The following is a 27779-nucleotide window of genomic DNA, read 5'->3' as shown; positions in this document are numbered from 1 at the left end:
CTTCACAAAGTTGTATAGTATATATTTTAAATAAACTACAGTCTTTTTAATGCATCATGAAGGGCACTGTTGATGGGATGACTGCCCCCACCCACCCCCTTTTCTTTTGGCGTGCTCCATCAACAGCACATAGACGATCTTTGTGCTGCACACGAAAGGGAAAGGAAACAGCGCCCCCCCGCCCTCCTCGCTCATCTTTAGCTGTACCGAGTGTTCGATCGATCGGAAGCTTTGAGACGAGCAACGTTTATTCCTCGGTTAAAGGTTTTTTTTGGGGGCTGTCTACCCCCCCCCACACCCTCCTCCTCCCGTGGAACCTGCCGTTAACCGCCGAAGGAACTCGCGTCGCGTGAAATAATTCCAGGCGCAAGATTTTTTTATCGAAGAGCCCCAACCGCCACAAAAGTTGACAAGACAAGACTAGCTAGCTCACGCGCTAACTAGCTCGCGGTACTGTTGGTCGGAGCACGAGCCCCGTCTTTTCGCAAAGACAGCTTCTTTTCTTCTTCTTCGTCTTCTGCTTTTTTGTCCCCGCAAACCCCACTTCGGAAACCGAAGACTATCCCGCGGCGAGGGGGTGAGAGCGGAGAGCCGGTTGCCTCCTTGCTAGCTAGCTAACTAGCTAACACCCTGCGCAGCATTCAAGGCCTCAAGTCTGCCATCTGCCGCCTGAGTCTTTGCGTCGCCGTGCAGCGAGAGGCGACAGGTGAGTGATACGCTGTTCTTTTTTTAAACTTATTGTGCCGGCAAAAGGGGGACGTTGAAGCGACAAAACACGCGGTCCAGGCACGTGTTTGTAAAGAGTTGGGGTGCGTTAGCTTGTCAACGATGGTGTGTGTGTTTGTGTGGGGTGGTGGGGGGTGTTGTCGCCATCTTTTCATTGGATGCCGCTCACTACTTTTCTACCCGGAGTGAACAACGTCCAAGGTGCGTTCACGGGCTAGGAAAACGCGCGCCCCTGCACCCTGCTGCTCCCGTGACGAAGGAAGGAGTGTCGCCACCGTGCGCGTGCCCCCCCCCCCCCCCCCCTAGCCTTGGCCAGGGCACGTGCGTGCGTGTGCAAACTGCAGTCCCTCTCGGGCTGCTAAATACTTCTGCATTGCGTCTGCAGGAGGAGAAAATGCAGCGTGTTCGTCCGCGAGGAGGTGAAGTTGCAAAACAAAAAACGCACCCCAGAGCGCGCGCGGTGGCCTTTTGTTTTGGGTGGAGATAAACACTGGTTCAACACGCCCCCCCACCCCCATCTCCTCTCCCCCTACAGGGGACATGCAAAATGCCTGGTTACCATCCTCCACCAGTGGCATATAATAATATATAAATATAATATATATTGAAAAAATATATATATATATATATATACACACACATGCTTGAATGCATGACAGGCTGATTTTGGGGTTGATTTGGGTTATAAATCACCATCTTGTGCTCCTGTAGGGTAGAAACAAGGAGGAGGAAGAGGAAGGAGCAGGGCTTGTTTTGGTTCAGCCCTGGTCTAGACTTTATGATTCACTCATCTGGAGTCGCTTTTTATGGGATGTATCGGGTCAAACTGCATTGGCAAACGCTCAGCTCGTGATCACCCTTTGCCCCATATTACGTAAATACCAACACCTGGTCACTCGTGGCCCCGCAACTTCTACACCTTTTGTGCTGCGAGGAGGTGTATGATGATGTGGTTTGGACTGGCACAGTTTAAAACACATCTGTGCATTCCAATTAAGTCGCCTATCTCTTAACTGTCGGGGTTAGAGGAGAAACAAGCTAGTTTAAAGATTGTTGATGTGCTTTTTGAGATTTCGATATAATCCTTCATGAAGTTAAACAAATGGACACTAACCCGATGAATTTACGCAGCTCGTACCCTAAAACGCAACAAATGCTCAAGTAGGTTTTTGAATGACACAACCGAATTCCTGGATCAAACCTACTTGTCGTTCTTTGGAATTCCCACAGCAACGTATTTATTTAACAAGTCACTTCAGCTCGGGGTTCTTAAAGTTAAATGCACATTTCAGTCGGCAGGTTTTAAGGCAACTGTTGAGCAAAGCCTGTCACACAACAGTTGTTTTGATGGCCGCCTAGTATTGATGCAGAGAGGTGTTTAGCCCCATTCATGTATGGGAATGGGTTATATGGATCAAAGGTCACCAGCTTTACAGCAATGCCATTCTTTTTCTGCTTTGTATGCAAACGCAGCGAGTGCCTCGAGTCAGAGACAGGCACCCGATTGTTGTGGCGGATTATCACCGCTTTACAAACGGGACAGAAAAGAAGGGGTTTCCAGTGACGGGGGTGGGGGTCCTCCTCTTTTTCTACGTGAACGTGTATCGTTGAGGTTGGATGTGGTGGTGGTGGTGATTAACCAAGACTGCTGGTACTGAAACTGCAGCCATAACAAGGTGCAATTAGGTTGACAAAAAAGGAGGGAATGCAGTTAAATGTGACTGACGAGAACACAAACCTAAGCGATGGTCCGTTGTGTTGAAGCAATTAAACTGCTGATTAACGGAAAGTTAATTCAATTCAGTCAAATTTGAATATCCAATTAATCTGCTTTTCTTAAACCTGTAAAGCCGATTGTTGCAGGCTCTTCCTCACGACAGCTGCAACTTTTTTATTTTTTACTACTTCACAGAATTAATATTTGGTGTGTAAATTGTCAGAAAAGTTTCATAAATTCTCCTTCCATGTTTCTGAAAATCAAAGCTAAAATACTTTGTTTACTAACATCATTGGACAGAAAGTACCTCTAATAGTCAGTTGCCGCCCTATACTATATATTGTGGACTTCTTAAAATTCATCTAGTTTAATATCTAAATTAGTCATTATTACTATTAAAAAAAGACAACCATGTAAAGTTCTAAATTTAAACTTTACGGTTGTTTGTTTGTTTTCTAGGTTTTAAAGTTGGTTAAATCTGTTATGTCCCTCTAGATGAATTGGGGTGGAGATGTCGACCCTTCAAGTTATTCTTTATTATTTACGCATATCGCATCATTCGTCTCAACATTTAATTCTTCTGGACATGTCTGCCCTGAAAAATGTGCAGCTTTTTTAAAGTATTATTTCTGTGTTTCGGTAACAGCTGCTGAGATGCACCTAAAGTTGACTTTAAACATCAATTCAGACAATTGAATGCTGCCCAGTACTTTTTAAAATAAATTGTTTGTGAGTCAGCTTGGACTTTTAGAGACGTGACAAGGCTTTTGCACATCCGAGTTAAATGAATATGATTTTTGTTGTTTTGTTATAGCTCTAAATTTGTAATGTGTTTTTTATTCGTATTTAATTCACTGTAATATACATTAGTTTGCACACAAAATTGGCATTGAAATCAATTCGCACTTTGTCCCAGTTTTATAGTCAAAGTACACCCGTCCTCGACAGGCTTTTTTTATTAAGTAACAATTGAATAATAGCACAGATTATGCCACAGTTCTGTGATCGTCATCCATTCTTGAATCTTAACTTGTTTGTCCCCCTTCTGCCCCCCCCTGCAGCTTACTTGGTGACACAGACTTCTCCCTGAGGAGCCAAGAAGCAGACGGCTCATGACTTCTGACCAGGACACGAAAGTTGTAGCTGAACCACAGGTGCAGCAAGTACAAGAGGCAAAGGAGAACTCTCATTTGGTGAGTTTACCCTCCTAAAAGTTTTCTGCATTTTGGTATTTTTGAGTTTTTTTTAGTTGTCTAAATATAACAATAGTTGGCAGTGCACATTTATTTAACATTTTCTAACCACAGACAACTAAGTAGAACACTTTCTTTTTCTGTAAATTAACTGTATATGTGTATAATCTCACGGTATACATGATATCGCCCTCCCCTGTATGCTATCAAGCAGCAGTACAATATGGTATAAAGTCACGTTGAAAACTCCCAAAAACTAATTAAATAAGTATTTGTTCATCCAGGTTCTTGCGCACATGTTTTCTGAATGATTCGAGGCGACTTCCTTGATGTTCCTACATATTAGTCAAGTCATCAACGCTTTGTATTTCGTTACCGGACTTGCGTCAGAGCTCAATGTGATGATATGCGCCGTTGGATCAATGTGTGTTTTTATTGCAGCAATCTGCTGTACAGATGATTGTCGGATCAGTTTAATGATTCGTATGTGTGTGTTTTTTTTTAACAACAAATTTCCCCGGTGTTGTTTGAGCTTGTAGACAGACACGCAGTGGAGTTACAGATTTTTAGTATTTGTTGACTTGTTGTAATATATTGGGCAAGTGGTGATGCATGTAGGTTTTTAGAATTGCACATGCTCAGTACAGATCGGGCATGCGCAAGAAATTGGCGTGCGTGCGAAGTGCAAGTGAGCATTTAAAAATGATCCTGGAAACGGGAGTGCCGTTGGTTGGTGTTGAAGGATGTGGGCGAAACTCCTAAACTGTTTTTTACAGTTTGGGATCAAGTACTACAACATTCTGAGAAACCATAACAAGAGCCGACAGCATGGCGGCCTCTAATAAATTAAACTAAATGGATGTAATTATGTTGAAGCCGATGCGGGAGTGTCTTAAACCTGCATTCTCTCTACCTTCCATGAGGGGGCGACTCCTTTAGTTCTCAAGAAGTCTATGAGAAAATGATCCTACTTCTCTCTCGATTTTATTACCTCAGTAACCATTGTAAGCATCAGTAAGCATGATGTTTATTTGGTTAATTATGGTCCATTTAGACGATAAAGCAGAGTATGCTTAAGGGCGGGGCTACAAGGTAAATGACAGGTCTCTAAAGCATTTCCACGTCACTTCTCCTCAGTCCAGATAAATAAACTTTTGTTCATTGGTTGCAAAAAAAAACATGGCGACGGCCGTACTCTCAAGATGGCAAACTCGAAGCTATGGCGGTCCACAAACCAACTGGTGACGCCCACTTCTTATAGTCAGTGTGTTGAACCCTGTAAGCATTAAGCTTTTATTGCATTTCATCCTCTGCATTTTAGAGTGAAACACTGTCTAGATCTAAGTGCGGATATTGCTCATAGCGGTTATGACTCGTTGAGGTTTCCAGCGTAGCAAAGATTAAAGCGGGTGGAGCGGTGGTCGCCCTGCACTATCCTCTGCCTCTTAAAGTTTATATCAGGGGCTTGGTGTTTGCCCTCTTGCATTAACCTTTTTATTATTGTCCAATCCATCTCTCTGTTCATACTGGGTGTGATCATTTTGGCAATGAAACGTCAAAAATTTGTCTTGCATGTTAAACATCTGTCGCATTCAGCCGGTGGGAAACCGGTGCAACATCAGACGGCTTCAGTTCCTTCACCACTAGCACGACAACCATCCAAAGTGTATATTAGATATTTATGTGGCTTTAGTTTTTTAACTAAAAACAAGTTGTCGTCGGTGACCTTTTCCCAAAACTGTCTCGTTCATAAATGTGGCATCACACCAGCCGCAGCTCGTTCTTCACTTTGATTTCCCACGCTGATTACGTATAATAGAGAAGTGTTTTGTAAAGAAACACGAAGCAGAGAAAGAACTGGTTGTAACTGAATAACCCTGACCCGTTACTCGCTTTTCACGAGCCTGTAGTGGCCCTATTGATCACAGGCGTGACATTATGTTCCTGTCAGAGTGTGGAAACCAGGACTGGAAACATAGTGCCGTCGTGGGGTGTGACGACTCGACAATGCTTTTGTCTACTACACACACACACACACACACACACACACACACACACACACACACGCGCGCGCCATCGTGTTAACTGAGGCCTTGTCAGGGAAAAAAGTCCTCACATTTGTGAAGCTCGAACCATCAAATGTTATTTTTGACAGAGCACTTCCTAAAACCCGGAAAATGAGTCAGCATTTGTGTTTTGTTTTTTTTTTCTCTCCCAGCCCCACCTTTGACCGCAAAATGTATCCGATCCATACGTTTCCAGATCATTATCTTTTTTGCTGCTTCAAAATAAAAGCGGTCAGATGACAAAATAACGAGGGGATTTTATTGTGAAGATAATATAGGAAAATGTGATCAGCGCTGGGTTAGCAGCTATTCTTCAGTTTAAACACAAGTATAATACTGTATGGAAGAAGAGTAAGCAGTACAACTAACAGTGGACTTTTATTGTGAAAAATTCACAGGAAATGAAATGTGTCCATCCACTGAATCCTGAGTGCTGCAGGAGTTTGTCCTCAAACTCAGAAATGAGTCGGCATTTTTTCAACTTCCTGTTCCCTCATCTGGAAGTATATGTGGGTTTTTGGTTTGATGCCTTTTTTAAAAAGGTCTGTTTAAAGAGATTTCACATTTTAAATAAAATATGTCAGTAAATTTAGAAGCTTTTACATGTCTTTAAAAAAACACTCATCACTAGTCCACCTTCAGCTTAGTGGCGATGTGAAGTCATAAAAGTGGTTTATTTGTAAACAAACGGTGAAAGTATCACAAGAACCAGTGTAACTTCCTGTTGGTCGACCAAAAGACGTCTTCCCCGCAGCGCTGTTGGTTTCAGCACGTGACCTGGACATTCAGGGAGTAAAAAAGTTGAATTAAAACATCTTTGAGGAATCGCTGTTGCTGCTGAGGCGTGTGCGTTTTATTTCCTCCCTGACCACCTTGTGTGCTTTTTATAAGCTTTACATGTTATGCGTCTGCCAGGGAGCTGCACGGCTCTGCTGTTTTTTGATTGATGGGAGCACATGCGACACACAAAGACCGTCTGGGCTAAAAGTGGTCACCAAGGCGGGGTGTGGCCGGCCTCCAGCCAAATACCGTAAATTCTGAAATTGTCTCCTCCGACCAGCAACTTAACCTTTTTAGATTTCTGACCAAACTCAGACCAAACTGTCAAACCAGGTGTCGCTGATCAAAAGCATACCAATATTAATTTCATGCATGGTCTATTTCGCGACCTCGAATGTTTCCAAAAACATACTTTAATGTACCGTTTTGCTGACTCGGCCGCCATGTTGAATGTAGTCGAGCCAGAAACGGTTTGGATTTGGTGGATCTCTCTACCACAAGAAAAGGTTAGACTGAAGCAGTGTATCTGACACCATCTTGCGGCTTGAGGAGTAAAGTTGAGATTTGGGGAAACTGAATTGAGGGAAACTATGCAGGGATGTGTCTTGTTTCCCTGGTGGCTTTCAATCAACTCTCCAAATAGGACATAATGTGGAACTGAGGGAATGGGAAAGAATTAAAGCGTATGGCCTCGAGGCGAAGAAAAAGTTATAAGTAAGGAAATGGAAAGACCCTGCTTTATTTACATATGGGCCAGATCGGAAAGAAGATTGGCAGCATAAACTCCAGTGGGCGACTGCTTCGGGCTGTGTGGGTGTCATTACAAGCCGGGATTGGTGGTGCGGAAAGTTTTCAGAGAACCAAAACACTGATTCCAGGTTTAAATACACAGTTAAAGGATGTCAAGGCTCCTGAGAAAAGTCTGAGGCATGAAAACAAGTTTTCCTTTTTTTTTTTTTTAATAAGTCAGAATTGTAGTTCAGTCCAGATTATCTTTATAAACACACATTATATTTGCGTATAGTGCACACTTGGACACAAAGGCGTGCATGGGTTTAAGAACGGTTTTACTGAAAGCACAGGAATACATGCTGCAGGCTGGTTTAGTTAACTACTGAATGAGCCGAGCAAAACGTTTTCCCTCGCTTTCTATCCGAAGGACCCCTGAGCTGACTCAAGTGCATGCATGAGCTTTACTCATTGTAACCAAGCATTAACCTCTCACACAATTCAAGCCTCCATTGCAGATAAATCCAAGGAAACGATTAACAATCAATAAAAATAATAAATAAATGAAAAATATTGGGGGGAGGGGAGGGTCAATAAGGGCCCCTCAATAGTATTGTCACGTGACGCCCTGTCGGTACACGTAAAGAGATATTTTGGATGTTTTTAAGTGTGGTTGTATGAGGTACTTCGCCATAGTCTGTGTATTGTCAATAGTAAAATGGAGTTTAGAGAAACAGAAGGGAGTACCACCAGCAAAACATATTTTAGACCATCCATGCTCTCTTCAGTCACCAGACCTTTTACCTCACAGAACACATTGAGTCGCTAATCCACCGCTGCTTCGATCGGTCAGTTTTTCTGTGTTTATTTTGTGACTACTGTAGTAGTACACCGACTATGGAGAAGTACCTCATACGACTTCCCAATTGTGCAGTGTATGAAAACTGTAAAACGTTTTTTTTTAACCAGCGGGAAGTCAAATTAAAATGTCCCTCAAATAAGATAAAACAGCCTGTCGCTAATGCTCCGTTCACACCAAAAGCGGTGCGAATTTTTCACTGACGCCGTGCTGTTGGTGAATCAAACTGGCTGCTGCTCCTCCTCCTCGTAGTGCTGGAAAGCGGCAGTCATCCAGAAGTAGTTGCTGAAATTCACCGAGCCGCGTGCGCCCACGGGTGATGTTATGTACCCAAACAAGAGGGCGTTTGATGTTCTGACGCTTCTGGGAATCCCACAACAAGTATAAAGCAGAAATAGTGGTCATTTCCTCCATGGAGGATGGCGGAAATGATAACTGTTTCCACAGAGATAAACCACGCCCCCTCCAGCGCAAATGAAGCGGATAAACCACAAATAGTTGGGCGAGTAAAGCTTTTGTGAACGCAGCATAAGACTCCACTCCTATTTTTGTGTGACTGCAGAACACAATTAAATGTCATAAAATGTATTAAATATGAATTGTATTGCTTCTAAATATTAAACGGTATCATTTAACAAACGAAAAGTAATCGGATCCAGTTTATACCCAAATCAAAGTCGGAGCTAAACTGGTACTAATTCCACGAGTGTTTTCCTTATTCTCTCACACACACACACACACACACACACACACACACCAAATGCTGTGTACATATGTGTTAGAAACGGAGCTGAAATCAAACCCATTAAGCCTTGTGTGTTGCATCAAATCGGTTTCGGACAAAATCCACTCAGGAAGCAGGACTCCAACTGGGATTGGCTTCTCGTCTGGGAACGTTGCTCTTTAACGGTTTAAAGTGTAAGAATTGCTTTGTTTTGGAAATGCAAAGAGCAGAATCCAAATGCTGGAGAAACTTAATTAACCCCCCCCCCCCCCCCTCCTTGCAGCTGCTAATGTTACGTCAGACCGGTATTTAACAACTTCACATGGCTCATTGGTTTTAACCATTTATGGCACAGATGATGTGAAAGATCTGCAGTGTCAGAAAGTCCAGCTTGGTGCCTCGGGCTTGTTTCTTTTCTTCTTCTTGGCGTGTCTATCGGTGTTCTTTTGTATGTCTTTTGAATGTCTCGTAAATGTGGCGTGATGGCCACGTTCCAGGGTGGCAGTCCTCTTCTTTTTTTGCCCGATAGCCAAACGTGCTTGTCCGAAATGGAAATATTGGCCTATTAAACAATTTATTATCTCAACGGGGATTTGAATTATTCCTATAGTTTTATTAACGTACAAAATCTCCTTGAAGCTCCAAGACAAGATTACCTTGCTGATCATTGTAAACCGCACTTCAGTTAAACTCGTCGTCAGTCCGGTTGTGGCAACTCTTTCATTTGAGTGATGTATTATCAAGCTGCTTAGATCTCTATTATATAAACTATTGTTTGTTCAAGTTTCTCTCCAACACTAAATCTACAAAATGACATTAAAACACATCACGATGATGTTATAATTTAACGTTTTCTGTTTGTTTCCTAACAAAGGCTTTAGTTGTGAAACATTTGCAAGAGCAGGTTGTGGCTAATTCATTGTCTTGCACACCCTACTTCAAATGTAGCTGCTGTTTTGGGTACTTGTGTGTTACAACGATACACATGAACCTGATCTGACAAATGCCACTTTAGGTGAGGTTGTTCTTACACATGCTTATCACCCGTTTCTGTTCTTCATGGATGCAGATGGCTGTCTGGCAAGCTTTGGAGAAAGATGACGTCCTTCAAATCTCATTTAAATTAATCAGAAAAGCAGACTAGTTTTTGGAAAGCATTTGTCACAATAAATCAATATTTATACACGCCTGTCTTTTTTTATCTACATGTGACGTGGGTTGATAACTTGGTTTTCCGGGAGAGTTTGTGTCGGTTCGAATGCTGTCTTGTGCCGATCCGGTAATACTTTTATCACCTGAAGCCACTTGTGTTGTCTTAGTCTTAACGGTGCAGGAAACTGGTGCTGCGGGTGGAGTGGTGTGGTTGTGATGCCGTTGATTGCTCATCACTCGTATCTGGCCCGCTGGCCCCTTCAGCTCTTGTTGCTGTCATGAGTGAAAGATGAGCCTCGGGTTTGCAGACAGACGGATGCTTTGTGTTTTTCCTCCCCTGAAGGACTCTTGCATGTCTGTCTTTCTGTCTGCTCGCCTCCATCAGCGAAGCCAGCGCGACACCGGCTGCCCTCCGACGACACTAACCAGAACTCGTCTCCCTCCGCGGTTTCCTGATGAATCGCATCTCCTCCCCCAAAAATACGCCTTCAATCAGGGAAAGCAGATAACCTTTTCCTTCCTCTTTTGAAGGGAACATTAAATTAAAAAAAACGGTTGAAAGGTCAAGCTTTTGCCCAGAACGTACACATCCGGTCATGTCAGCGACCGTTTCTATGGCAGCCAGCTCTGACGGGAGTGGGAGTTTTTCATTAGTCTTTCTGGCTGGACGCATCCTGAGTTGTCTTGTAGCGCAGCGTTTGAGACGCATGACCCAGGAACAATGTATTTTTGCTTCTCGTCTTGTAACCAAGTCGGTGTTATCTCCTTAAATCTTTTTCCTTTTTAATCTCTCGTCGTTTTTTTGTTTGTTTCTGTGGCTAATTCCAAGAAGCAATCTTGTTTGTGCCTCGGCAACTCTGCTGGTTAGCAGAATAATCTATTAAAACCCAAGTCTCAAGAGGGCCAATTTAATTTGAGCCATGCACTGTCTGGGTGGGAGGGATTGATTTAGCTTGTGTGTGTGTGTGTATTTTTGTCATTTTTTTTGCCAAAGAATCACTAACTAAACAAAAAAAAGCAGACACGGCTGCTCAACAGGAGCAAAGACGGCAAGTCAGCTTCTGCGACGTCAGCAGGGCAGCAGAGCCTCAGGTGCTGTCATCAGATTTGTTGAATCAGCCCGGCAGCTCAGGGAGGGGGGTGGGGTGCCAGACAGCGCGTGGCAATGCACTGTCATTTGACAGGAATGACTTAGATGGTGGCGACGCACAGCGTTGCTGGGGGGAATCTCCCTCCGCCCGCCCCGTGGACAGATCGTAGGAGTTTTGTTTGCGTGTGTTAATCATGGATAGGATGCTGTGGATCCTTTTATCGCCACCGTCGGGACGCGCCTCGCCCGCTACGCCTCAGGACTTTAATGAAACGCTGGCTCTGGGTTACAGCCTGTTAGCCTGTGAGACGTGCCGCTGCTTTGATCCCGTGAGTACGTCCAGCCGGCGGCAGGCCTCTTGAGGGTCTGGTCCCCGTCGACCTCGCATCAGTGTCGCCGCTGTGCGAAGTGTCAAGAAGTCTTTGTTGGCAGATGATTGAAGCTTAGTTTCTACTCTGTGGTCGTGGACCTCTGAATTATTGAACCATCACAAGTAGTTCACTGATTTTAAAAACACTGTCTTGGGATCATACAAAGAAGGTAAATTCTTATTAAGGTCTCTAGCGCCATCTCGAAGTTGGACCGGCGACGCCCCTCACCCAGAATGTCCGATTGACTAGAATTTTTGCACACGTCACTCTCCACCTGCTCTACAAAAAAAGCCTCTCAGACCCCTAAGCTCCGCCTACTTAGATTTTCCGCCATTTTGAATTCTGTGAAAAACACATAATTGGGCACTTCTCATACACACTGGGTCCGATTCATACCAAACTTTCTGTCGATCATGATTGAAGCTATATCACCTACATGTATCAAAAGCTTTTTGATATATCATTGTGTTAAGGAGATATGGACCAATGAACCTCTTAGGGGCGTGTCTTGTTTTTCAATGCGCATAACTTCAACACTATTGGGACTAATCACTCAAAACTTGCAGAATAGTTATCAAAATGGTGAGTTTTCACTGAAAAACTTTGACGTGGCGTGGGCCCCAATAAACACACATTTTTGTTATGTTATAGAATGTTGCTTTAACTCATCCAATCCTTCCAAAAATAATCATGCATGATGCCAGTCCATACCTGAATACAGAAACATTTGAATTTTTCATAGAAACACGTACTAACATTTTTTATTCTATTTAGGCTAGTAAACAGTATTTAATACATTTGAGACTTTAGCTCACCTTGATAGGCGTTCCCTTTGACCCAGGATCACATCCAAGCCAGGGCTACTTTCTTGTATCACTTTTTTACATTTAATTTACATGACGTGGTCTACACTTCACGCGAAGACAGATGATGCGTGTATATGTTCACATTGTCACAGCGCCACCTACTGGCTCAACTGGACTTGCTCGAAACTTGTCATGCTTGATAAAAGTCACGGCCTGAGGATATCGCCATGACTATTTTAACTCTATTTTAACATGAAATTTACATGACGTGGTCTAGACTTCACGTAGAAACGCATGATACATGTATATGGTCACATTGTCACAGCGCCACCTACTGGCTCCACTGGACTTCCTCGAATCTGCCCCAAACTTGTCATGCTTGATAAAAGTCAGAGCGAAGGCAATAAAGTAGTCAATACATATGAGATATCAGTTTTAAACCTCCTCAGTATTGTGGAGGTTGGGTTATGGCTTTATGCCGGTTCCACCTACAGCCTATGGGCATATCTCTGGGCGAGCCCTGTCTCGTAACTATATGTTAACCGTCATGGATCCTTCAACGTTCCCTGTTTGACGTTAAACTTAAAATAACTAAAAGGGAACACATTACATTTCTTTTTCTACCTGTGTAAATATTTATCATTCTTTTTCCAGCTATCCATGCGCAGACATCCCTGACCAAACTCCTGTTTTCTTTCCCCAGGAATCCGCCAAGGTTTCGGACCTCAACCCCAATGCGAAAGCATGGGCCAACCACATGTTTAGCCTGGACCCCAGCGGGAGTGCTGACGCCACAACTGCTGCACTGCAGCCATGGAAGGAGGGCTGCAATAGTTCAGCCGACCCCGGCCCAGAAGGTCAGAAGGTCATTTGGGATGCAAATGTACATAGTTTCATTTGTGGGGGGGAAAAAAGAATGTTAAATGCACTCCATCTGCAATAATACACATGAGTATTAAGTAAAAGTAAAAAAAAAATTTAAAAAAACGCATTGATGAAATATAACAAAGCAACAGGTTGAACAGCAAGTTCTGGATACACAGCTGTCAAAGTATCAGATATATTACATCGTTGTAATGACAACTAAGGGGTCAGGTGGGGTTAAAGTCTAGCCGATGACATGATTTGAAATGTTGCAGCTTATAAAGCATGTATAGCAATGCTAACTTGTAGTTGAATTACTGGGGGAAAAAAAGAAGAAAGAAAACAGACTACTGTGTTTTGGTGCAGTTGAATGAAGCAATGAAAGCCCGTTTATTTCTCGACTGCCGACATGTTGGAACCAGTAATGCTGGCTTGTTGAAATAACAGCTCGACTCACAACTGCCCGTGTTTCGCTTCCTGTCGCTTTTCATGCCGAGACGCCTCTTAAATCATTCATACTCAATTTAAAATGAGCTATGAATATTCCTGCCACAGCCACACACAAGTAGCCGTAATCACTCACTTTAATGTGCCCCGCCGGACGAGCGCAGCCAACGCAGAGGCAACAAGGATATGGTGGCGAAACAGAGATGATTGATTAGTCCACGTTTGACTCCCCGTCATCTTGGACGTCTTTCGAGGACATTTATGGATATTTCATTGCATAAGACCGGAGGCTCAATATGGTCTGGCCGTTCACGTATTGTGAATTCACCGTCACGGAACCTGCAGATGGAGTTCAATCTGGCAAATAAAGATCCATCAGTTTAATGTTAATCGCCATGGTGTGAAATTATATTTGACAGACGATCAATATTCAGTCAAATATGCGATCAGGACGCCATTTATGTGTTTCTAGTCTCTGATCTCTGATCATGTGACTTTGTAAACAACCAATCAGTGTCTAGACCAAAAGGAGGAGAGCTAGTAACGTTAGCAGCGCCGCTAACGGAGAACCAATTCACTTCAGTTACGTTATGATGCGTTCAAGATTGTCTGGATCCTTGTAGACCAGGTGCTTAAATCAAACAACAAAGGGATGTGTGTATGTTTATATGGATCATCAATGATCGGCAGCAAAAAGGTGTTGGTAAAAAGTTGGTAATTTAGTAAAGCTGAAGTGACGGCTGGAGGTTTAAATTAAGTTACAGAGAAAGTGATCGCAGGTTCTCTACCTGCAAAAACCTGGTGTGGTTGGTGGGAAGTGCACTTCCTCGTCACATCCTCAAAGCGGTTTTTTTCTTTATTCACCTCAGATGCAGAAGCGACCTCAATTTGAAACGGGTTTCATATCGAAGACGGATCTTTATTTCTAATTTCCCTGTTTTTTTAGAAGCGCCGTGTTTCTTCGAGACGTCTCCTCATTTGCTGTTCCTGCAAACTAAACTTTTTTTTTCTTGATTGAATTAAATTATTAGTACAACCTGTTGCTCCTGGTTTCCCCCTCTCTAAGAAAAACAAACTACAGTCGCTAAAACTCAACACTTCCTTCTCAAAATGTTTCACATTTAATGCCCTCAAGCTGCTTGAAGGATTTAATTCCTAATTTTCTTTGGACAGAAATATAGTAAAGTAAAATTGAGAAAAAAACTATTAGTAAATAAAGAATATAATCCTTAAAAATTAAATTAACTCAAAGCAACAAATTAGAGATTAAGACGTGGTTTTGTTCTGATGAAATTGGTGACTCTGAATTTATAATTTGAGCTGTTACAGTAAACAAAAACTCAATTGTCTTCCAACCTTTATTTGTGCATGCTGAATAAGACCCCCGGCTATTGGAGAGGGTCACATTATTTGAATACCAATTTAAAAAAAGGAGCGAGTGATTGGTCCTTTTTTTTTTTTTAAGCATAAAGTATATTTTTGCTCATTTGGAGACGGGTTTCATATGCGAGACACTTTTAGTTTAAATTTCGTTTCATGACAACTTTAAATAATCATCATGCCTCCCCCTTTTTGTTTATCGTCTCAGGCTATGAAGCCAGCGAGGACAAGGCTTTCAAGGAGCCCATACTAGCCGAACCAGATGAGCCTCCACCGGCGCCAGTGATGCTGGCCGAGCCGGCCCCCGTGGCCTCCGTCACCCTGGAGTGCGCCGAGCCGGCCTACACGGAGTACCCCGAGCCGGGGCAACCAGGGCGCACAGGTGGGCTGGTTAGTGATTGGTTGTTTGTCAGAGCCGGAATGTGGGCTGGTCGCAGATCAGCTGTTGGTTATCCACGCGTCTACAAGGCTGAGGGGGAAACATCCCGGGTCTCTGATGTTCCATTCACTTGCATCTTTTTCCTAAACTTTGGAAGGAGAGGTGTTTACCGTCACATGGAGCGATGAGTTGGGGTCTGCGCACATTTACGACTGCACAAACTGTACCAACTCTAACAAAAATACACGGTTATCTCTGCCAGAGGAGTGAGTGAGTGAGTGTGTGTGTGTGTGTGTGTGTGTGTGTGTGTGTGTGTGTGTTACTAACAACCTGCACTCTGTATTTATGCTGTGCCTCCGTGTCCAGCTTCGAGGCACGAGAACCATTTCTACTGGCAGAACGCGGCTCTATTATTTATGCGTTACTTCCGCCGGTATTTATAGATATTCTGACTGTGAAATAATTATTTAATGACCCAGAATATGATCACTGGTGTCTTTTTGAATGCTCAAGTTTAATGCGAGATCTGTCTTCACTCTGGTGTGTATGATGGAAGATTTACTCAAGACAATCGGGAATGAAGAATTAAGTCTCCTGAATCAAAAGTTGTCCTTGTCCGGTTTATTTCTTTCAAGGGAAAGTATGCGACAGACACCCAAGACAAGATTTCCAACATCGTAATAGTCACAGGCATTCTTATACAGGACGCCATGTCCATAGGACATGAACACACAACTCGTCAGAAAACAGTTCCAGTTCTCTGAAGAGTTATCATATTCCTCACAAACAAAATCAACTATTATCTTTTGATGTACTCATTCTCAATACAGAGGCCCATTGTATATTCCTACCCTGTGACCCTGCACGTCACTTCCCTGCTTAAATCGGTATCTGACTCAAATTAGACACAAACAATTCTCCATGCAATTTCTGCTTCTGCTTTTACAACGTAAGCAATGCTATATTCCTCACTCATAAATAAGAGCTTTGGGGTGGCCGTCATGGCAGAGGAGGACAACTTCTGGTTCGATCCGAGAGGATGTTGACTAAAAGACTCCGAAGATGCTGTTTGAAAGAGAAATGTTACAAAACAATATTCAAGTGCAGGTCCAGGTTATCCTCCCCGTTGTTCTCGGTCAACGTTACCTTGATGAGTAACTGTGCGGTAAACTGGGAAATTACGTTTTGTTGAAAAACACGCAAACATGCACACAATTCTTTTTTTCTTTATTTGTCCTTGAGATATTCTGCTTCTCTGCTATCCCTTACCCACATCCTGCTTTTAAGTTCATTTCATTTATATTTAACAGGTTTAAATAATCCCAGGGTCAAGGATTGGTTAAGCGTCTCTTTTAATTTAACCAAAAATATTTCCCCTTTTGTGTGTCAACAGGCAGCGATCCCCAGCAAGAGAGTCCCCAGGAGGGTCTGAGGGAGCACCTGAAGAAGACTTTGGAGTTCTGTCTTTCCCGGTGAGTTTACGTTGATTATTTTATATCAATGAGCACTTTAAGACACCCTCAAAAGGTTCAGGGATTCCTTTAACCCGCTGAACCCTAAAACTCGTCTCTGACCTCCTCTTTAAGGAAACACATCAGAGAGAGGTTTAATGTCTGCCGACTGTTTGTTTTTTTCCCCCTCATTTTGACTCTTTTCAGAAAGTTTGTCTTCCATAATAACGAATATACGGTATAATAGTTATTATTAGTATAATTTATACCATAAGGTGTCCCATCTGGGCTTTTCGGCGTTTGGCTTAAATCTGTTTATTCTTTTAAGAAGTCAGAGCAACAGGTGACACCTTTTTTAAGTCTAAATGTATTCATAGTTTTGTATTATTAAAATGTATAAAGGTCCGTGGGGAAATATATGTTTTTAGGGCGACTCATCAACGCCATTGATTACAGAAATACGTAAATTCCGGTTCAAAGCAAGTGTTTCCCAGGAGAACAAGCTGCAGCTGAACACTGTTGCGATTGTGAATTATGAAACGTATCTTCTGATCGTGATCATGGCTGATCAGATGGAAACAATCTGTTACGAGGACTGAATTTAACGTTGGAAGTTAGGTGACAGATTAACGAGAGAAGCCTGCGACTGAACTAACGTGAACATAAATGCATTTAAGATAAGATAATCCTTGTATTAGTCCCGCAGCGTGGACATTTACAGATTTACAGCGGCAGAAGGTAAAGCGCTAACAAGAGACATAGATTTTTATAATTTATAATACGTTCTAGATGTTTTCTGTTGTCCGTGTTGAGTGGGACAATTGTTTTTGATGCTGATTAAGCTTCTGTCTCTCTTTCTGTGTCTTTGTCTGTCTGTGTCTTTGTCTTTCTGTGTCTTTGTCTGTCTGTGTCTATGTGGGCGCGGTCTAAATGAAAGCTTTATTTCATACGGTCAAATGCTTCTGTATTTAGTGGTTTAGCTGCTGGAGTTCTCTTTTGCTCTACCGACTTTAAACACAGCGTCAAATATAGTTTACTCGTCCGTTAGCTTCTCCAAAACTACAAAAAAAGAAATCGACAAAACTACCAATAAACATGAGCAGACCGAGGACGGGTCAACGGCAAGAGTTGTGTTTACGAAATACTGGAAGAGAAAGTGAAACCATAAACACCTACATAACATTTCCTTTGTGGGAAATCACTCCACGCCTCGGCTGCATGAAGGAAAAGAAGCCGAGTGGGAAGCGGCTGTTAGCACGAAGCATCTGAGAGCCCACACATGTTCCCTTTGGGCCTGATGAGTAGTTTAATGTGACGGCTCTAATGTGATGACAATTTAATCAACAAGCTAACCACCTGTGTGCCTCCTCTCCTCCTCTCAGGGAGAACCTGGCCAGTGACATGTACCTCATCTCCCAGATGGACAGCGACCAGTATGTGCCAATTGTGACGGTGGCCAACCTGGACCACGTCAAGAAGCTCAGCACTGACGTGGAGATGATCGTGGACATTTTACGATGTGAGTCGAAAGAAATCATCGTTAAAAATTTATTTCCGGTACTTTTTAATGACGTTAGCCTAGCCCAAACTCCATTCAGAAAACATGCGTGTTAAAAGTAGTTTGCTTGTCATCTTGCGGTGAGACCTACCAAAGCATGAATTCAGCAGTGATTGATTTTAAAAGATGTCGCATCATAAGTCAAGACAAACTTACCAGGTACACAGAGTTTTTATCAGCATGTGGTCGGGGGTTGATTTCCCCGGAGAGGCTGTGAAAGTGCATTCAGCGGTCTCACCTGCTTGTGTCTTATTTATACACACACTTAATTTACTCCGTCAATCCTGTCTGGCTTAAAGCTGCACTCTTTTGTTGTTGTTGTTGTTGTTGTTATGGCTGAAACTGGATGCTATTATTTAAACAAACTGTAGCTTGTGTCTTTTTTAAATTCAAACCTAAATCTGTGGACGCCTCATTTCCTCACCTGCAGCTCTGCCGTTGGTCCAAGTGGATGAGAAGGGGGAGAAGGTGCGGCCCAATCAGAACCGCTGCATCGTGATCCTCAGAGAGGTTCCCGAGAGCACGCCCATAGAGGTGAGTGTGTGTGTGTGTGTGTGTGTGTATTTTTTTACCCCGTATGATCAACAGCTGCTGGCCGTTTATTTCGCCTGCCGACTTAATCAAATTCTACTGGTTTTGGTCCCAGAATCCCAACATTGTCAACAGCATCCAGACTTTGAAGAATTCAGAAGATAACCTTTTCCTTTTCGTGTAAAAGTGTACAGTTAAAATCAGAACCTGGTGACGCAGAACACCAGCTGTGTAAAATAATCGGTTGCATAAACCACGAAGGGCGCGGTGGTCCGGGGTCGAGGGAGAAGCCCATCTTGCATTCATACAGTGCATCCGGAAAGTATTCACAGCGCTTCACTTTTTCCACATTTTGTTATGTTACAGCCTTATTCCAAAATGTATTCAATTCATTATTTTCCTCAACATTCTACACACAACAACCCATAACGACAAAGTGAAAACTGTTTTTAAAAATAAAGAACGAAAACATAACATGTACATAAGTATTCGCAGCCTTTGCTCAATACTTTGTTGAAGCACCTTTGGCAGCAATTACAGCCTCAAGTCTTCTTGGGTATGAATCCACAAGCTCGGCATACTTATTTCTGGGCAGTTTCTCCCATTCTTCTTTGCAGAACCTCTCAAGTTCCATCAGGTTGGATGGGGAGCGTCGGTGCACAGCCATTTTCAGATCTCTCCAGAGATGTTCAATGGGGTTCAAGTCAGGGCTCTGGCTGGGCCACTCGAGGACATTCACAGAGTTGTCCCGAAGCCACTCCTTTGTTATCTTGGCTGTGTGCTTCGGGGTCGTTGTTCTGTTGGAAGATGAACCGTCGCCCCAGTCTGAGGTCCAGTTTCCTCCAGACATGACGCTTGGCATTCAGGCCAAAGAGTTCAATCTTTGTTTCATCAGACCAGAGAATGTTGTTTCTCATGGTTTGAGAGTCCTTTAGGTGCCTTTTTGCAAACTCCAGGCGAGCTGTCGTGTGCTTTTTACTGAGGAGTGGCTTCCGTCTGGCCACTCTACCAAACAGGCCTGATTTGTGGAGTGCTGCAGAGATGGTTGTCCTTCTGGAAGGTTCTCCTCTCTTCATAGAACAACACTGGAGCTCTGTCAGAGTGACCATCGGGTTCCTGGTCACCTCCCTGACTAAGGCCCTTCTCCCCCGATCGCTCACTCAGTCTGGGCGTCCAACTCTAGGAAGAGTCCTGGTGGTTCCAAACTTCTTCCATTTCCAGATGATGGAGGCCACTGTGCTCATTGGGACTTTCAATGCTGCAGAAATTTTTCTGTACCCTTCGCCAGATCTGTACCTCAATACAATTCTGTCTCGGAGGTCTACAGATAATTCCTTGGACTTCATGTAGAAACATCTCAAGGATGATCAGTGGAAACAGGATGCGCCTGAGCTACATTTTGAGTGTCATGGCAAAGGCTGTGAATACTTATGTAAATGTTATGTTTTCGTTCTTTATTTTTAATAGATTTGCAAAAATTTGCAAAAAAACAAGGATTTTAATATGGACACCGCCGTCCTTTTTTTCCACTGATGCATTATGGGTTTCTTGATTTCAGATGGTTTAAATGTTCCTCCTGAAGCCCTTTTCCTGCTTTCTGTGGTCGAGCAGTAGATTATCTCCAGAAACCGCATGGAATCGTGGGACTTATCTGCCTCGGCACGGCAGAAAAGTCTGCGCTTAAAGGGGTTTGCCGTCGCAGCGTTACGTTTACAGCGCTGCGGTTTCTCCAATAAGACCGCGAATGTCGTTGCACCATGTTGTAAATGTTTTATTATCTCATCGTTGCCGATTTGAGAATAACATTAGTGGAGCTGCAGATGGACCGTTTTATTTCTGCAAATTATCTGCATTTTTATTCCATCGAGTTTGGCAACTCCCAAACCTGTTTTTATTATTGTAAATGTTGTTATTTTACTAATTTATTGTCCATCAACAGCAGCCACATAAGGTATTCAGAGCCGACTAAATCATTTACGGCTGGACTCGGACATTATAATTGACAAATTGGTTCCTGGAGATACGCGGCCGACAACATAACTACATTCTGGTGTTTACCTTTCTGAGCATGTTGTGTTCTAGTTTGTCAGTTGTTGTTGTTTTCTGTTTACAGACATTTTAGCCCAATTGGATGTGGCAATCGATTTACATACGTCTCAAAATAAATCGGAACCATAACAAACAAACAAGTCTGCACATGTGGAACATTTTTAAATGTTTTTTTTTTTTTTTTTTGTGTGTCTCATAATTCAACCATTTCTTAAATGTTAAACTAGTTTTTAATGTTTTAAAACAACGCACAATGAATCAATCCGCTGTCACACAAAAGGAAAACTGTCTTTTCTTAAGGCCGTTCACATCTGTTTTAGGTCAGCTTCATAGATTAACATTTTCCTGCATGACTCGGCTGTTATTTTTTCTGGAAAGGGTTGTTTTGGTGCGTCACAATGAAAACAACTGAAGGCTGATGACGTTTTTGATTTGCAGGAGGTCGAGGCTCTTTTTAAAGGGGACAACTTACCCAAGTTCATCAACTGTGAATTTGCCTACAACGACAACTGGTTCATCACCTTTGAATCGGAAGCAGACGCACAGCAGGTAACAAAAAGGGACCAGATGATGGATTTATTCTGCTGTTATTTGTTTATTTATTGTCCTTTTGTCTCTCAACTGTGTTGTTGGAACAGGAGGGCGAGAGTGACATTAATAGATTAGATTCCAACACTTAATAATAATAATAAAAAAATATTTGTAGTTTGACCTACATTAGCCCTAATGTGCGGTCCTATGTGATCAAGTCCCAGTTTTCCCTTTTTCCCTTTGAGTGACGGCAATGTCAGTAATATCCTACTTTATTGTTCCTCTGGTATATAGATGAATCAAGTTGGCATTCATATTTTAGTTTGTGTCATTTAAAACCTGCTGGTTAACACTTTCTCTTGATGAAGGCATATCAGTATCTCCGCGAGGAGGTCAAGACCTTCCAAGGGAAGCCTATCAAGGTAAGATACCATCATTGTTTGTGTGTACCGACAAAAACTGACCCCAGAACATTTTAAAATACGACACGCATAACCTCGTTTAGAAGACGGGTCTTTTGTGCCTCCGCAAAGTCTTAAAAGTAGAATTTTCATTAGTTTAAGAACGGTACAAAGACGTCCTTCCTCGTGCATAAATAATCGGTTTCGGGAAGAAACGCTCAACGATGTTTTCAGCACCTTCAGTTAAAGACGTTCATTCAGAGGAGACATTTAAGTAGCTCCACTAATGTACGGAAACGCCACAGAATGAAGATCCTCGCTGCCTCTTCTCCCTCATTGATACGGCCAGTTGGTTCTTTCCAGTTATCGAACACAAAACTAACTTCTGTTTTCCAGCCACATTCACTGATGAACGCGCCACAAAACATTATAAACTAATGGCACAAATGCATATTTAATAAGGGGGCTAAATAAACAAAGGGACTAATGCAGACACGTGGAATTTTGAGCTTTAGTGCGAAATAAAATAAAACAATTCCTCGCTTTTACTCCTGCATGAGCAAAAGTTATTTTTCTTCACTCAAATTTCAGCGGACTTTAGTTTTCGTGCATCCAATTTCCTTTAATTTCATCCATATTTTTAAAAGAACGTTATACATTAAGTTCACATGTAAATCACTGCTGAATATATTAGTTAATTTTACACCGTTTAAAGAATTAAAGATACATGTATTGGCATCCAGCAACAACTGCTGACTTCTGTTTATGACATTTACCGTCGACATGTTTACGTTTACGTCATTGTGTACATTTGATTTTTGTGCCTTTTTTCTTTTATTGCTCATATAGTGTTGTTTCTTTGTACCGCAACTGCTCCGCCACAATTTCCCTCAGAGTGAATCGAATCGTAAAACAACTTTTTATTTTATCACTCGAGTGTGCAGAAGAAGCGGATAAATGTACGTCGTCAATGCTGGTGCTTATTCTCTCTCTCTCCCCCCCCCCCCCCCCCCCTTTTATTCTGACTCTTTACCAGGCGAGGATAAAGGCGAAGGCGATCGCTATCAACACTTTCATGCCAAAGAACGGTTACCGGCCGGTGGAGGTGAACCCGTACGCCCAGCAGCAACAGCAGCAGCAGCAGCAGCGCTACACGTCCTACTACATCCCGCCGGTTTACAGCCCCCAGCAGCAGTTCCCCTTGTACAGCCTCATCACGCCGCAGGCCTGGTCGGCCACACACAGCTTCATCGACCCCACGCTGGTACGAGTCAGGGAGACGACAAACAATGAGAACTTCAAGTGTTTGTCAGAAAGATTTGTCATTTGGGATCCGTTGAAGCCAAGGAAGTGGTATTTAGTTGGCTGTGTGTGTTTTTTGTTGTTTTTTTTGTTTTGTTCTATTCTATGAGAATTTACATTTCACAATAGTTTTGAGTTATTTCAGTCGACAATGCAGGTGGATGAGACGTGATGCAATGCGTTTGTGTTATTAAATTTACAATTTATTTTAACTGCTTATTTTTAGTTTCACATCCAGCTTTTCAAGTTGAAAATGAACTGTCTTGTCAATGCCTATAATCTTTATTTATTTCCAATCAATTATTATTTTTTTTTTTTACATACAAAACCTACCCTTTTCCACTTTTCTCTCACTACAAAAACTCATAACCTTTTGTGAACTAAATATCGTCTTTTTTTTAAACTTGATGTTCTCCAGGTTGCACCATTTCACAACAACCAGTTCATCAATGGATTCACCACATCACACAGTTTCAAACCAGCGACGTCCCCCCTCACCGTCAGACACTACTCGCCCAGGAACAGGTTAATATCTTCGGCTTCTCTTTCAAAAGTGCATGAAAACAAGCGTAGTCAAATCCTGATATTTTGCTTTCGTTTTACAGTGAAGTTGGGAATTGAAGTAAATCATCTCATATAAACCCAAAGTCCTGAATAGAGTCAACTTCTCCACACATGACTGACTGAAGTGTTCCCGTTTTCCCACAGGAATCACAGTAAACCCCACCTGAGGCCGACCATCTCCACAGTGGACCGCAGCGCGGGGCTCCTGGACAACCCGGGCCTCTTTCCCAGCTTCCCCAGCGAGAGGCTCAACGGGGTTCGCAGCAGCCCGCCAACGCGACTCCCCACCAGCCAGCCCAGAACCCGGTTACCCTCCACCGCGGCCTTCCCCCGCAGGGACACAGTGGGCACGGGGCGAGTGACCGAGCCCACGACCCCGGACTACTCCCTGGGTCTCGGCCGAGGAAGGTAGGGTCATCCGCCTATGTACCACTAAACATGGGTTTGGTTTTTAATTATTCAGGTATTTGCGTTTGTGAGAAAAGTTTAATTATTGACGTACATTTTTTACCTGGTAGATAAACGGCCATTTTGTAAACCACACTGAGCATCAATTCCTACAATTTAAAACAGTTGGGCCTTTAAAATCTAGATTTCTTGACAGTTGACTCACTGATTGTGACACTAAACATCAGTACGCAGTTTCTAAATGTTGTGCTTTAGTTTCACCAAAGCAATTATTTCTACAAAATAATATAATGCCGATAATATGTATCCTGACCTTTTTTATCTGCATTTTATTTCATGGTATTTAAAGTTAAGAGGAGAACTGCATTAAAAGTTAACACTAAAGTTCCTCGTTGTGCAGAGTGTAGTCTCAGATAGAACGGATGTTTGTAAATTTAAGTGTTCTCTTTTTTAAAGGAAAAATGTTTCTGCTTCTAGGAAAAAGAGGGACGAAAAGTTTACAGTAAGTACTTCTTTTTTTGTCGTCTTCCTCGTCATTCCACTATAGCTATGGTACGAGTTCACCTTTCTTTTCACGGAGAGACTAAACAATGAACGCAGGATTCAAACACACCCTGCAATGTAACAATTTTTAAATGTTTTACTGTGCATCAGTTTTGCGCTGACTCTGTGTTTGTTGCCGTCGCGTAGAGAGTGACGCCTCAGTCGCCTCCTCCTCCCCCCAAACCCCCGTCTCCGAGCTTCGAGCTGGGCCTCTCCAGCTTCCCCCCCTTGCCCGGAGCGGCCGGCCAGCTCAAGACGACCGACGACGTGTTCGAGAACCGGCTGGCCAGCAGCGTCGTGGTCGGAAACGCCAAGGAACGGGTGAGGACCGCCCCTGAAACGGAGCTCGGTTGTCCCTTTGTGTTTTCCCTATATTGCAAATGCTGGCCGGGTAAATGCATACGCGTGCATTCCTGTTATTTAAAGGAACAGTGTGTACGTTTTAGTCGCATCTGGTGGTTTGTGGCAAGTTGCAACCAATCTTTAGGATTTTAATACAACAAGGAGCTAATTTTATATTGTGTCTTTTTAATACCGGGTTTTCGAAACGCATCGCTACCTCCAGAAAGCGTAAAACCGTGAACGACTAGTGTCCATTCTGGGCTACTTGGATATAAAGGTATAAACATGATGACGATGACACTAATACACGTTTATATCTTTGCAGACTGTAAGTGCCGATTCCAGTACCGGAGGAGCGCTTTCTCCAGCGGGCCCCAAAGAGCCACTTCGGTCCTCCTCCTCCCCGATGCCCACGAGCTTCCAGCCCAAGCCGACCACCACGCCGGCCCCGGCCCCGACCTTGACCCTGGCCGCCGGCACGCCGCACAGTCCCGCCCCCTCCCTCCCAGCAGCGTAAGAACCACACTGGCAGAATGTGAAATGTAGCTCGGTTTCTTTCGGCTTTTCTAAACAAAACGCTTATTCACTAATTATACTACACTAATGCGCATGCAGAGCTCCAACCGCTCACGGGTCAAGCTGTTGAGTTGCGTAGAACTTTGATTTCAAGCTTATTTCCAGAGGAATTAACACAGATTCCCGATTATTAATCAGAATAAGAACTAAAACATGAATTGTCATCATCTTAATGCCTTTTTAATTCATTTATAGCGTTTGTTTGCAATATTAGGAAATAAAAGATTGTATTTCTATTGATAAAAGTATCTTGGCATTAGTAGTTTATTTTTTTTATATATATATATATATATATATATATAATGAGCTGCTTAGAGTTAGTTTTAGGAAGTGAACACTAATTCATCTCTAATATCAATTTTATATTCATGTGAAAACATCTGGATGTATTTGAGTTTATCCCCAACGCTACATTTTACTAGATTACATGTGAACACATCGTGAGAACATTATAATTTACCTTCAGCCAGTACTCATTTTTACCGAGCAGTGCCTGAACGCACCATAATGTAACTGAAGTGAACCTCCGTTAGCGGTGCTGCCAATGTTGTTACCGCTCCTCCTGTTGGTTTAAACACTGATTGGTTGTTTACAATGTCACATGATCAGAGACGAGCAAAACAATCCATGATGTCCTGATCACACGTTTCACTGAATATTGGAGGAGAACTTTATTTTACACCGTGACAGTTAACGTTAGCGAGAGGGGTTCCGACAGTGGCCCGTTACACCAAGTACACTGGTATCGACTACTAAATGTCTTGTATCATGACATCCCTCTTCTCTCTTTAGACGTTACGTTAACCTGTCACCACTTTTAGTCTTATTTGCCGTTGCCGGCTTGTTTTGCATTTTTGTTTCAGGGAGGTGAAGGTGACGGAGGTGAAGCCGAAGGAGGTGCAGCTGTCTGTGGAGCGAGTCCCCGGCACTCTGTCCACTGCAAGCAAATCAGTGCAAGTCAACGGCGCTGCCACAGTCAGTATTGATTCCTCCTTCACCTTATTTTTCTTCTTTTATTTTCCCCCACTCCTTTCTCACCTCCACTCAGACAAATCAATCTCATCATGAACAAAAGATGGTGAATTAATTCAGCAGAGACTCGTTTTTATTTTGATTATATTATCAAGGGGGGTGTAGGGGAGGGACAGAAGTTGTGCATTTGTGTGGTAAACGAATACAAGTGTAAGTCTGAAAAGATTTACTTGTACAACTGGAAGGACTGATGAAACGTGATGATGGAAAGATGACTGCAGACGTGTGTAGGTGTGATCAGGAACCCCCAAAGGGCCTGTAAGATAATACAGGACACGGCAAGTTAAAATTATGTCTGATCAAATGTGGGTTTGTTAAAAATAAAATTGCTGTCGTTTTGCTGCCAGGAGCTGAGGAAGCCCTCTTACGCCGAGATCTGCCAGCGGGTGAAGGACTTCCCGACGTCACAGCAACCGCCGACCCCGAAGGACGCAAAGCCAGCCTGCGCTGCCTCCGCGGGCGAGGATAGGAAGTGCCCCGACGCCGTCCCCCCAACGGGAGAGTCCAAGGCCAGAGAGACATACCCCGCCTCCTCCAAACCCGGCTCCGCGGCCGTCAGACCGCCGAGGGAGGCTCGGAGGCCGGCTGGGCGGTGGGCCTCCCCGCCCCCACACCCAGGGAAGACCCCCAGCAAAGATCCCCACCACACCCCGCCCAAGTCCCCGCAGTAGGGCCGAATTCCTCCAACCCTCCTCCTGCCCCCCACTACGCTCCACAGATGCGTTTTAAATCCAACAAAAAGGAAATATAAGTCAGGGCTACTCAATACTTATATCCCCAAATCACCCGTCACAAACAAGAATAAAGGACGCCTTCTTTTCTGAATCAGGGCTTGCAGACAAAAAGCACTTTGCTGTGCATGTAGAGCACCGTTGCATTCTTTTTATCCTTATTTATTTTCTTTTTCTTTTTTCTGTTTGATTTCTCCTTTCTTTCCGCTTTTTTTTTTTTTTTGTTGCATTGCTTAGTTGTGTCGGCCTGCAAGTTGGAACAGACGACACTGAAATTGATTAATTCTGTTCGAATGGCCTTGTGCGATTTTAGATTAGTCAATGGGGCATTGTTGGAAGCCCCCCCCCCCCCCCCCCCCCCCCCCCAAGTGGATGATGGGAAAGCGTGCGTACAACAGACTCCACCTTGTTTGGCTCTCATAGTGAGGGGTTTGTTTGCATGTTGAGTGGCACCGTTGTGAAACTTTATGTAGCTTA

At 43.2% G+C, this 27779-nt stretch overlaps 1 protein-coding gene across 2 annotated transcripts; it reads left to right on the top strand.

The window, feature by feature from the left end:
- Window positions 1–201: 201 nt before the first annotated feature.
- On the top strand, window positions 202–27646 carry larp4b (La ribonucleoprotein 4B). Of its 2 annotated transcripts, none has more exons than XM_034555785.1 (17): window positions 202–706; window positions 3505–3636; window positions 12917–13070; window positions 15113–15286; window positions 16677–16755; window positions 18117–18253; window positions 18723–18826; window positions 21311–21421; window positions 21772–21825; window positions 22841–23068; window positions 23525–23631; window positions 23815–24078; window positions 24556–24580; window positions 24769–24942; window positions 25289–25476; window positions 26403–26514; window positions 26919–27646. In XM_034555785.1, exons 2-17 carry the CDS (start codon window positions 3556–3558, stop codon window positions 27240–27242), a joined length of 2316 nt encoding a protein of 771 aa, XP_034411676.1. In that variant the 5' UTR covers window positions 202–706; window positions 3505–3555; the 3' UTR covers window positions 27243–27646. The 2 variants fall into 2 exon arrangements, with proteins under 2 accessions (XP_034411676.1, XP_034411675.1); XM_034555784.1 differs by having other exon boundaries at window positions 24535–24580.
- Window positions 27647–27779: the final 133 nt, after the last annotated feature.

Source organism: Cyclopterus lumpus, chromosome 17 (assembly GCF_009769545.1).
Source record: "Cyclopterus lumpus isolate fCycLum1 chromosome 17, fCycLum1.pri, whole genome shotgun sequence".
NCBI lineage: Eukaryota > Metazoa > Chordata > Actinopteri > Perciformes > Cyclopteridae > Cyclopterus > Cyclopterus lumpus.
The sequence above is the reverse complement of the archived record's forward strand: the minus strand, read 5'-3'. Positions and strand labels throughout refer to the sequence as shown.